This window comes from Loxodonta africana, chromosome 3 (assembly GCF_030014295.1).
Source record: "Loxodonta africana isolate mLoxAfr1 chromosome 3, mLoxAfr1.hap2, whole genome shotgun sequence".
In the NCBI taxonomy this organism is placed as follows: domain Eukaryota; kingdom Metazoa; phylum Chordata; class Mammalia; order Proboscidea; family Elephantidae; genus Loxodonta; species Loxodonta africana.
Genome location: NC_087344.1, coordinates 157634576 through 157647128, shown reverse-complemented (window position 1 = coordinate 157647128; position 12553 = coordinate 157634576). Strand labels below are relative to the sequence as shown.

At 35.4% G+C, this 12553-nt stretch overlaps 1 protein-coding gene across 1 annotated transcript in view; it reads left to right on the top strand.

Annotated features, from left to right (window-relative positions):
• Nucleotides 1-12553, top strand: part of MAN1A2 (mannosidase alpha class 1A member 2) — a 236028-nt gene that overhangs the window by 185056 nt on the left and 38419 nt on the right. Inside the window, exons 9-11 of the mRNA XM_064282369.1 lie at nucleotides 3677-3792; nucleotides 7670-7889; nucleotides 10917-11089. Of these exons, the coding sequence (XP_064138439.1) occupies nucleotides 3677-3792; nucleotides 7670-7889; nucleotides 10917-11089 (509 nt within the window). The remainder of the gene's footprint in view (nucleotides 1-3676; nucleotides 3793-7669; nucleotides 7890-10916; nucleotides 11090-12553) is intronic.

The following is a 12553-nucleotide window of genomic DNA, read 5'->3' as shown; positions in this document are numbered from 1 at the left end:
GGGCAAAAAAATTGAATGATGCAGGAAGCATCAAAAGGTGGAAGGAATACACAGAGTCACTGTACCAAAAATAAATTGGTCAACATATCAACCGTTTCAGGAGGTAGCTTATGATCAAGAACCAGTGGTACTGCAAGAAGTTCAAGCTGCATTGAAGGCACTGGCAAAAAACAAGCCTCCAGGAATTGACAGAATACCAATTGAAATGTTTCAACAAATGGATGCAACACTGGAAGTGCTCACTTGTCTATGCCAAGAAATTTGGAAGACGGCTACCTGGCCAACGGACAAGAAAAGATCCATATTTGTGCCCATTCCAAAAAAAGGTAATCCAACAGAATGAGAAAATTATCAAGCAATATCATTAATACCATATGCAAGTAAAATTATGCTGAAGGTAACTCAAAAAAGGTTGCAGGAAACTGCCAGAAATTCAAGCCAAGTTCAGAAGAGGACGTGGAATGAGTGATATCTCTGCTGATGTCAGATGAATCTTGGCTTAAAGCAGAGAATACCGGAAAGATGTTTACCTGTGTTTTCTGACCATGCAAAGGCATTGAATTATAGATAACATTGTGAAGATTGGGAATTCTGGAACACTTAACTGTGCCTGTGTGAAGCCTGTACATAGACCAAGAGGTAGTTGTTTGAATAGAACAAGGGAATACTGCATGGTTTAAAGTCAGGAAAGGTATGTGTTAGGGTTGTATTCTTTCACCATACCTATTCATTGTATATGCTGAGCAAATAACCCGAGAAGCTGGACTATATGAAGAAGAACAGGGCATCAGGATTGGAGGAAGACTCATTAACAGCCTGTGATATGCAAATGACACAGCCTTCCTTGCTGAAAGTAAAGAGGACTTGTAGCATTTACTGATGAGGATAAAGACTACAGCCTTCAATATGGATTATAGCTCAACATAAAACAAAAATCCTACAAACAATAACATCATGATAAACAGAGAAAAGATTGAAGTTGTCGAGGATTTCATTTTACTTGGATCCACGATCTACGCCCATTGAAGCAGCAGTCAAGAAATCAAACGACATATTGCATTGGGCAAAGCTGCTGTGAAAGATCTCTTTAAAGTGTTGAAAAGCAAAGATGTCACCTTGAGGACTAAGGTACGCCTGACCCAAGCCATGGTATTTTCAATCACCTCATGTGCACGCTAAAGCTAGACAATGAATAAGGAAGACCGAAGAAGAATTGATTTGAAATGCATTTGAATTATGATGTTGGCAAAGAATATTTAATATACCATGGACTTCCAGAACCAACAAGCCTGTCTTGGAAGAAGTACAGCCAGAATGTTCCTTAGAAGCAAGGATAGTGAAACTTCGTCTCGCCTACTTTGGACATGTTATCAAGAAGGACCAATCTCTGGAGGAGGATATTATGCTTGGTAAAGTAGAGAGTCAGCAAAAAAAGAGGAAGACCCTCAGCAAGATGGATTGACACAGTGGTTGCAGCATTGGGCTCAAACGTAGTAATGATTGTGAAGGTGGTGCAGGACCAGGCAATATTTTGTACTGTTGCGGATGGGGTCACTAAGAATTGGAGCTGGCTCCACAGCATCTAACAGCAAAAATATCTATAAATGTGTATTAGTGATGGGATAGCATATAATTTCAGAACTATAACTCCTAGGTTCTGTTTTCGTTAACTATTACCAAATTTCCCTTAAATTCCAGCAACAATGCAGCATGACCTTATCAACATTGGCTATTATCAGTTGTTACAAAATTTTTTAATAGGTAAAAGAAAACCCTGGTGGCGTAGTGGTTAAGTGCTACAGCTGCTAACCAAAGGGTCGGCAGTTTGAATCTGCCAGGTGCTCCTTGGAAACTCTATGGGGCAGTTCTGTTCTGTCCTATAGGGTCGCTATGAGTCGGAATCGACTCGACGGCACTGTGGGTTTGGTTTTGGTTTAATAGGTAAAAACAAAATCTCGTTATTTGATTTTCTCTAAGCATCTTTGCTTATGTAAATTATCGATTTGTGGCTTTTTTTTTTTTCCCTTGTGAGTTACTTGTGTGCATCATATGTCAATTTTTTGTTCCATTTGTTCTCGTTTGTCAGAGTTCTTTGTTTAGGGTATCGATCCTTTTTTCTTATGTTGTGAGTATCTTCTCCCATTCAGTTTTTTGTCTTTGTCTTTTGTATTTATTTATGGTAGCATAAATTATAGGAAGAGCCCTGGCCACACAGTGGTTAATGGCTGTAGCTGCTAACCAAAAGGTCAGCGGTTCGAAACCCTATGGGACAGAATTGATAGCAGTGGGTTTGACTTTTTTTTATACCATAACCAACCAACCAACCCATTGCCATCGAGTCGATTCCAACTCATAGCGACGCTCTAGGACAGAGTAGAACTGCCCCATAGAGTTTCCAAGGAGCGCCTGGTGGATTTGAACTGCTGACTTTTTGGTTAGCAGCCGTAGCACTTAACCATTACGCCACCAAGGTTTCCTACAGCTATAAATCTTTTCCTTTATGGCTACTTCATTTTGTGTTTTACTTAGGATCATTTGCTTAGGAAGACTAGACATTCTTTTTTTTTCTTCTGGTATATTTATAGTTTTATGTTTCACTTTTAAATAGTTAATCTATCACAGATTTATATTTGTGAGCTAAAGATATAAATACTAATATGCATTTGTCCCCAAATGGATAGTCAGTTTCATAGGGCACTGAATAGTCCATCTTTTCCTTACCAGTTTGAAAGACCAATTATAGTACTATGTAAATGATGGAAGAGTTATGGGAAATGTGATATTTTTTCTTTCATGCAGGGAGGATGTAAGTTTTGAAACAAAATTCAGGGATGATAGGGCAGGGTTTGTACAAAGTCAGGAGTGAAAGATTTATAGAACTAAACTGTTTAGCATTAAAAATATAGGTGGGATAGAGAAAGAATATAACTAGGCAAACAAACGTGTACTAACAGCTGTATAAATACTAATGGAGGATAAAAATTCAGCAACTTACTGTGCCAGGTGTTACAGAGGAGTTCTTGGGCTTTTTTTTCTTTGTGGAATAATTTTATTTCCTATGGCACAGATGTTACCATTAACCACCTTATAGAGAAAAATGTCCAAGAGTGAGCTCTTCTAGGTTAACATCAGATCTAAGAGTATTTTGCGTATTTAATCATAGCTTACATATTTAGGGAGCCCTGATGGTACAGTGGTTAAGAGCTTGGCTGCTAACCAAAAGGTCAGTAGTTCTTATCCACCAGCCGCTCTCTGGAAACCCTATGGGACAGTTCTACTCTGCCCTATAGGGTTGCTATGAGTCAGAATTGACTTAATGGCAATGGATTTGGGGGGTTTTGTTGGTATATATTTAGAGCCATTAATATATGAAAGATAATTATTTTCAATTCTGGAAAGTTTGGATATGTGACAATGTACAAACTATGTGATTCAGGAAAATACTGAATATGTGAAATACCACATCCAGAGGAAAAAGATGTCCTAAAAAATTGGGTACATATATAGAGAAGAGTTATTATGATATAATCTTACTGGACTAAATTTGAAGTATGTTGATATATAATTTTAAAATTATTAATACAATTTTAAGATAATTGACCTGTAATATTATAATTGAAAAATATTACTTTATAGTCTATTTTTCCTATACCTCCATTCTTCTCTTTTGTTATAGATCATACATCAGTTGGTGGACTGGGAGACAGTTTTTATGAATACTTACTGAAAGCATGGTTAATGTCAGATAAAACAGACCATGAGGCAAGAAAAATGTATGATGATGCTGTTGAGGTAATTATCAGAACATTTTGCTACTTATTGAATGTAAACTGTGAACATTTGATAGTGACTAGACAAATACAACCATTGCATGCATCCAGGAAGTGCATATAATGCATATAAGCATTTTTATCATATGCAGTCATTGTATAGTTTTTAAGTGTTGTAATATAAAAGGCATATATTTCTTTACTTATATTGTGGCATTTTAAAGAAATTATTGAAGAATTTAGTGTAGCATTTTCTTTATGAAAAATTATTGCTTTTAGTTGTTGTCTACAAAGACTGGAAAAACTTCTGACTGAACATACATTTCCGTAAACCTTTCTTCTTTCCAATGATTACTTGTACCTACCCATTGAAAACTTCCCAGGTAAATAGTAATGACAGCGCACTTACATAGTGTTTTCCAAACACCGGGTGCTGTTCTAACTCCTTTTTCTTATATGAAATAATTTTACCATTACTTGCATTTTACACAAGAGGTCCTTAAGGTACAGAGAGATTAAGCAACTTGCTGAAGGTCGCATAGCTGCTAACTGAGGGAGCCTGGAACGAACAGCCTGATGCTGCAGCCTGTGCTCTTCACCGCTGTCCTGAGTTGTTCATATTTATGTAACCTCATACCATGATGCTGTGAAATTTTAAAATCCAAACAAGACGCATTCTTAGAAGCATTTAGATAGGATATTTCCAAGCAAAAACTGAAATAGAAAAGTATATGAATAGTAAGTTATTTTTTCTCTGACCCGTTATAAGCTCATACCCCATTAATGATTTAAAGTATTTCTTAAAATAGTATACTTTGTATATAAGAACACCGTTCTGGCTTTAGTCAAGTATCCATTTTCAGAGTTATAGTTTTGTTTTTATTTTTAATACTCATTTTATATCCTTGCCTTTTAGGGACCTTACAGCTGTCTATAAAAATGCACAGATGTTGAATTTAATATACAGTGTACATTGCTTTGCCCATTGTAGGCACTCAGTAAATGTTTGCTGAAGGACTGAGTTAACTAATAAATTGAAGTAATTGAACTATAATCAAGAATTAAAATTTTAGTATATGACTTCTAAAATACTTTGTGAAGTCTTAAATTTTGAAAAAGTTTAGAAGTTTTATTTCTCTGTTATTAAAATTTAAAACTAGAATTTTTATGGTCTAAGAGAAGTGATTAAGTAAAAAGAATTTAGTAGTCTTAGAATCATAGTGTTGAAAAGATCCCTCAGTCATTCCCACTACAGTCTGGGTACCCTGAGGGCAGAAACTAATTTGTTTATTTTTGTCTCAGCACCTAGCACTGAAACATAATAGTTACTCAGTAAGTGTTTGATAATTGAATGATTATATTTAATATTATCATTTTTGAGAAAGTGTAATGCATCATATACCATGTAATTGATATTTTTTCTTTATAGCTTGCTGCTTGCTTATAATATTCGTAATCTAAAACTATTTTTCCTTTTACTTTACTTAATTTTCGATAGAAGTGAAGGAAAATCTGTTTAATATTTGTCATTGATTTTTTTCATTGTATATACTTTGAAAGGCATGATATCTATGTGAAAGTTAACCTCATTAGGTTAAAATAATTTTCCACAAAACATCTGCTATATAAGTTAACTATTCTGTAAATCTTCCCATATTTGTTTTCTGTGTCCTGTTTTTATTAGTTCTTAAGTCCAGAATGGGCACCTAGTAAATATTTCTAAATGACCAATTAGCCTTTTTAAATTTTGAAGCATAATCTTAAGTACGCAGTTTTGTGATAGTAGTTTATCTTCAGTAAACAATTTTGTCAAGGGACAGAGTATACACAAATTTAACTAAGTGACATATGGAGTGCATGGGAGAGGTAGGAATGATCACTTATTTTAAGATCGGTTTTAATTTGAATAAGTCATATTTTAAGTTTGCGTTTCTGAGCCTTTGTATGTAATAATTCCACTTCCACCCCCCTGCTGCACATGTGCCGCCTGATACCCATATCCCTGGCTCTTACATGCTGCTTTTCTTCTTAAAAATTATTTACACTGATAGCTTTTGTGTTCTGATATAGTTTATATTTAGTCTTTAATTTTTAGAATAGTGAAGAAAAAATGTACTCTTTTAAAGGTAGTTTAGGATCAAGATTGGAATACCAGTGTTAGTGAAAATTGTTCAACATCTTTTAATCAAAGAATAATAATACTTCTTTTAACTGCCATTCAGCAGTTTGGCATTTTATACAAGTTGAATCCTTAGGATTTGTCATATTTACATACCAGCAATTTTAGGGGTTCGTAAGTGAATTACTGGTAAGAGCCCTATCTTTACTCATCTTTTACTTCAGTCCTGTTAGGTCCATGGGGATATGTTTGTATAGCTTTTCATTATATAGGTAAGAACGGAAATGTTATAATGAACAGAAATGACACAAAGACAAAAATATTGTGTGAAAATTTAGAACTAAAAGTACAGATACCATTTTTTAGGCATTTACTGAGTACCTTACACGTGGAAAACGTGGTAGATGCCATGAAGTCTGCAAAGATGAAGAACACCCCTCTACTCAATGAACAAATCTTTTCTTTTGTGCTTCAGGGCACTATGGTTAAAAGAAAATAACTACAACAAAAACTTGTAATCCAAGGGCAGTCACTTATTTTGTTTATCAGCCACCTCTCATTTCCCTTATAGGCCAAATATTATTATCTAAGAGCACTATTTATTTATTTACAAATTATTAGTTAAACTTTTTTTTATTTATTTAGTACTTACTACATTATAGTCCTTGTGTAATATAAGATAATGCGTAAGGCATAGTCCCTACAATTCTGAAAAACCTACATTGTTACTGTAGAGAATATAGAATAAATTTTTCCTAAACTGATTATTTTGAGGCTTGTCAGAGAACAACCCACAACAAAATGTGGAAAATTCTTGAATGAAATAATCCTTTTGATTGTCTGAAATAAAAGTATCTTCTAATCATATGCAATAATTTCTACCAAAGAGAAGTGGATTGATGTAAGTTCTTAGACTTTTGTATAGAAGTATTGTATTTCTAAAGGTAGAGCATTAATCCATAGACCCTCTCAGCGAAGTCCGGGAACATAGTCCAAAGGAGTAAAGCCCTAAAAAATGTCACCTTTAAAATTAAAGATGATTATTGGACTGTACTTCATGTCCTATTCAAGTTTATTTTAATGTACAGTATTTCTCAGGCCATTCCTACATCTTTTGAGTAAATCTGATATTCCAGGAGGATGAGCTGTATTTATCATATGTCCTCTCTTTTCCATGGCACAGAATCCAAAACGAGTCACTCAGTGTGAGAAGTAAAGATTACTTTCAACTAGTTTTGTAAGCCTTACAATGTACAAGGTGACTCACCTCATGGTACCTTTGTAAATTATTTTGTCAGGTGACATACTCATATTGACTATTTTAACTAATTATTAAAATCGTATTTTTCTGATTTACCTAGGTATTCTTCCTATTCAGATTTTGTTGTATGAAATAGAAAATAAATTGTTAGAGCCTTTTAGGTTATAATTTATCATTATGTTCTCATTTGACTGTTGTGAATTTTATTTAGCTCAAGAAGATAAAGCTTTTAATGGGTAGTGTTATATAGAGAGGTAATCTTAGGCTAAAGTTCCTCTCTTTCATCCTGGGTTGTTATAGTAGAGAATAGGGTATTCATTCCAGGTTATATGCAACTTGGGCACAAGTTTGTTGACGTACACAAGGATTTGCTAGACTAAGCCTCCCCAGTTTGGGAAAATTACTTCTTGGCAGAATATTTGATTACCAAGGTTTTGCAGTATCCAGAAGGGCACAGGAAGTTTGAACACCAACTGTTTGCTTCTAAAATTTTGAAAATCTGCTTTTTTCTTGTTATAGGCTATAGAAAAGCATCTTATTAAGAAGTCCCGTGGAGGTCTTGTCTTTATTGGAGAATGGAAGAATGGGCACTTAGAAAAGAAGATGGGGCATTTAGCCTGCTTTGCTGGGGGAATGTTTGCACTAGGAGCAGATGGTTCCAGAATGGATAAAGCTGGTCATTATTTAGAACTTGGAGCGGAAATTGCACGTACATGTCATGAGTCATATGATAGAACTGGTAAGAATATTAATAAGACCAATTACTTAGCCTAAAATAACTTCGAAATTAAAAATGTGCCCAGGAATTAGAAGGAAAATATTTAAGCATTTTTCACTTCAAAATAGTTTTAACACAGTAAATCATTTTTTAAAAAACTTGAATTTCAATTCTGGAGATATGTTCCTGCACTAGGTTTTTGGGGTTTTTTTGTTTTGTTTTGTTTTTAATTTTGAATTCTACTGTTTATTGTTAATGAAGATTTTGAAGTAATTGTTTTAAAGACAAGACGTGTAGAGTATTTGGGGATATATGTGATAACATTATTTATTTTGAAACAATAAGAATACATTTTAGCCATTTATTTCAGCTTCCGTAGAACCAGAGTTACTTGATAGAACACAAAATAGATTGATTTAGGTTACATAACCTTGTGTATCCTCTTGTGAAAATAAAAATATCTGAAAGATAACAGTTGAATGTTTAATTGATATCTAGATAATTTATCAGTGTACCTGCTAGTCAATTTAATAATTTCTGAGGTTGCATGTGCCTTTAAATTAAAAAATCCCCTGGCATTGCTTTGGGCAAGTAATTAATGTCTCCAGGCTTCAATGTCCTTACCTGGAAAATGAGATGATTTTCAACAGGAGCAAAAATTGGTTCTTGGAAGCAAAAAAAAAGTCTTACTCTTTAATTTATGAAGCACAGATAAACATACAGTCATAAACAGACATACAGTATATATTTGGTATTAAAATTTCATGGAAGGAGGAGGTGATTAGGGGGAAAAAAAAGCCTAAAAAGGTTCCTTAAGGGGACGGTAATGAAAAAAGGGTCGAGAAACACTGGGCAAGGCCTTCTGTGGTTTTCTCTGGCTTTCCTAAGGTGTTTCTATATAAAATAATGGATAATGAGCTCCCTGAAAGACTAGTTGTCAGGTGCCGTCAAGTCAGTTCTGACTCATAGCAGTTCTACCTACAACAGAACGAAACACTGCCCGATCGTGTGCCATCCCCACAGTCGTTGCTGCGTTTGAGCCCGTTGTTGCAGCCGCTGTGTCAGTCCATCTCGTTGAGGATCTTCCTCTGTTTTGCTGACCCTCTACTTTACGAAGCACGAGGTCCTTCTCTAGGGACTGATCCCTCCTGATAACATGTCCAAAGTATGTGGGTTATTATTCTCAGTGCTTATGAGTTGGAATCCACTCAATGGCAATGGGTATGGTGCTTGACTTCCGTTGTCATTTTAAAAGCATTTGTTAAATGCCAAATAATATTTTACCTTATGGCAGACTTTGTCAGTAAGCTGAATAGAAGTTTTCTTACAAAATACTAATTGACAATTTGATGGCTGTTCCTAATCTCAGATCCCTTTGAGGATGTGGTCAGAGCTTTGTGTGCACACATGAAGTCTTGCATTCAGTTTCAGAGGCTTCTTGGACATGACACTGTCTCCCTCTTCCAGAGCCTTCCATAGAGCTCGTGCTGCTCAGGTTAAGAACCCCTGCTTTCGTTCCACTTGAGTTGTTCAAGACTTCGCAGTAAACAACTGCAGTTATTAACTGTTGGAACACGTTTTGCTTTTAATACAACTGTCTGCAGTCCCTGTTGTGTGTGTGTGTGTGTGTGTGTGTGTGTGTGTGTGTGTGTGTGTGCGCGTGCGTGCTGTTTGTTCTGTTTTGGTGTAGATTGGTCTTTGACTGGAGAAGAGGGTAAGAAAGGCTTTATCTTTACCTCTAGTGTTTGTGATAAGTGGTTAAAATGTTCCGCTGCTAACCAAAAGGTCAGCGGTTCAAACTAACCAGCTGCTCCATGGGAGAAAGATGTGGCAGTCTGCTTAAAAATTTACAGCCTTGGAAACCCTATAGGTCAATTCTAGTCTGTGCTATAGGGTTCCTATGAGTCAGAATAGACTCGATGGCAACAGGTTTGGTTTTGGGGGGGGGGGGTGTATCTATGTGTGTGCATTTATTTGGAGCTTACAGTGTCATTCTTGTAATGCTGAAATCTGGTCACACCAATGTATGTCATGCCAGCAACCATGTGTGGCATGATTATAGTTCTTGTGCCACCTTTTCTTTTCTGAAAAAATATAAAAAATGCCCAGCATTTCTCAAAAGAGGGGAGAGACTTTGAAACTATTTTAACCTTTGCCACCAATGCAACCTAGTAACAAGAAAGAACGCTGATCGCTGAGAGAGAATGGTAATTGCATGTGACTCCAACATACCAATGGGAGATGATTTTGTATTGCCCAGATTTAGGTGCAGGTATAATTATTATTAGAGTCCTTAAAAACTTTTCACATACTGCTGTATATTCCAGCCTGAATATAAATCATATCATTCAAGAAATAGTGTATAATGCTACCAAGTATATGTGTCATGGTCACGTTTTATTCAAACTGATAAATGGGCAAGTTACTGATGAAATTCTTGGTGATGGGCAATTTGAACCTCTCCCTTGCTGTATTCATAGAGGCTATAGGATAATAGATTTTATTTTTAAAACTGTTTTAAGTTTTAAAATGTATTGTTTCTTACTTATTATGCTTTGAGGGAAAATTATATCATCTGTAACTAAGTTTAATCCAAGATGTGAGCTCCGAAATGTTTTCTGTATGTGTGTGTATTGTATCAAAAGGACTTTACATTTATCTCGACTTAAGAAAAAAATTCTACACAATACAATCTGTATCATTGTATTTTGGTCCAAAATAGAATATGTAATATGCTTTTGTGTAGCTTTGCATTTGTTTCCATAGGGTTACTGTCAACATAGTTAGATTTAGCAGTATGCTGATGTATATTATTCATGAGAAATATAGCATGTCAGAATAATAGGAAGTATTTATAAGTCTATTATAAGAGAACTAAATGTGGATCTTTTAAAGTAACACATTTGGCAAAACATGAACAATAAAAATAAAACACAATAACAACAAAAATAACAATTTCATATCCGGTTTTTTCAGGTGAGAAAAAATCTCTGTCAAATGACAAAAATGATTTTATTTTGCTCATTTGTTTCTTTTGTGATGTTACAGCATTAAAGCTGGGTCCTGAATCGTTTAAGTTTGATGGTGCAGTAGAGGCTGTGGCAGTCCGGCAGGCTGAGAAGTATTACATCCTCCGTCCAGAAGTCATTGAAACCTACTGGTACCTATGGCGATTTACTCATGATCCAAGATACAGACAGTGGGGCTGGGAGGCAGCACTGGTAAATAAGCCAATATTTCATTCTACGTGCAAAAATGTTCAAATCAGGCCCACCTATAGTCCCGTGTATTCCTCTCTCCTTTACCTCGTGTTCAGTAACTACAGGACTGTTTTCATTTATCTGACGATGAAACTGTGTTAGTCAATTTAAGTTACTTGAGCAGTAGAAGTAAACCTTGTAATCCTGTTTTGTTTTCTATTAGAAGCACTTCCCTAATAATATTCACTCACTGTTTTATTGAATAACTGTAAGGAGTCATTTAAAAGGCAATTTTCCACTATGATTATAAAATAAGCAGTTTAATTTTCTATACTGTCCTTTGAATGGAGCCATGGTGGTGCAGTGATTAAGAACTTGGCTGCTAACCAAAAGGCCAGCAATTTGAATCCACCAGCCGCTCCTCGGAAACCCTTTGGAGCAGTTCTACTCTGTCATAGGGTCTCTATGAGTTGGAATCAACTCTACAGCCGCAGGCGTTTTTTGGTTTGGTCCTTTGCATGCTTAACCTCTGGAGGGAAAAATCATTATAAAACTGCCCAAGTTCACAAAGCTAGGTTTAAGATTACCCCCTATTTATTTCAGCTTATGTTCTGAGTAATTCTTTAATGGATCATTATAAAAAGAATCAGTGAATTGTTGAATTTTTCTATATTAAAAGCCAAAATATACATAAATTTGAAAGGAAGAAATTTTAATAGTTAGTAAGTAAAGAAGTGCTTCATTCTTAAAATACTAGCCTGCCAGGGAACCTCATGGCTATAGTATTTGGGGAGGAAAAAACCATTAGTCTTTTCATCAAAGTATAGGGTATGAGTCGGAATTGACCCGACGGCAACGGGTTTTTTTTATAGCTTATTCTTAGGGCTGGGGTGTTTTAATCTCTAAGATCTATTAATTATGGTAAGTATTATTAATTTTAATGAATATTCATATTTGAATTATTTAGTTAAGCTTGCAGTCTAGATAGACTGACTGAGGATATCTCAGGTGAGGCTAGCAGGGCTAGTAAATTGCTCAGACAAGAATTTGTAAGGTTTAGGGCAGTATGTATACCAATTCATGTAAAGAGAAGGTTTCAGAGTAGCAAACAGAGGGAGAAAAGGTTGGAGTCATTATGTAGACAGCCTTACATACCAGATTAAAGAATGTATACTTCGTGGTTCAGGAATAAGACAAACACACACACTCTTCTCTCTGGATTTCTGTCCGTTACTACATACGTTATTTCATATGGGGAGTGGGAATAGGAAGTCCTTTAACCATTTTAAAAGCCTTTTAGATCATTTTCTTCTTTTTCCTCATCATGCCTTAACCACCAAAGCCCCCTAACTTTGAGAATCACTTATAGAACTACTAAAGGTTTTCCAATGGAGAAAAAACTACTGAAGACTTTTCAGTAGGGAAGTAACAAAACAAAACAAAAGGATCTGATTGAAGTCTGCAAACTGGTGCTTTTTGGAGACC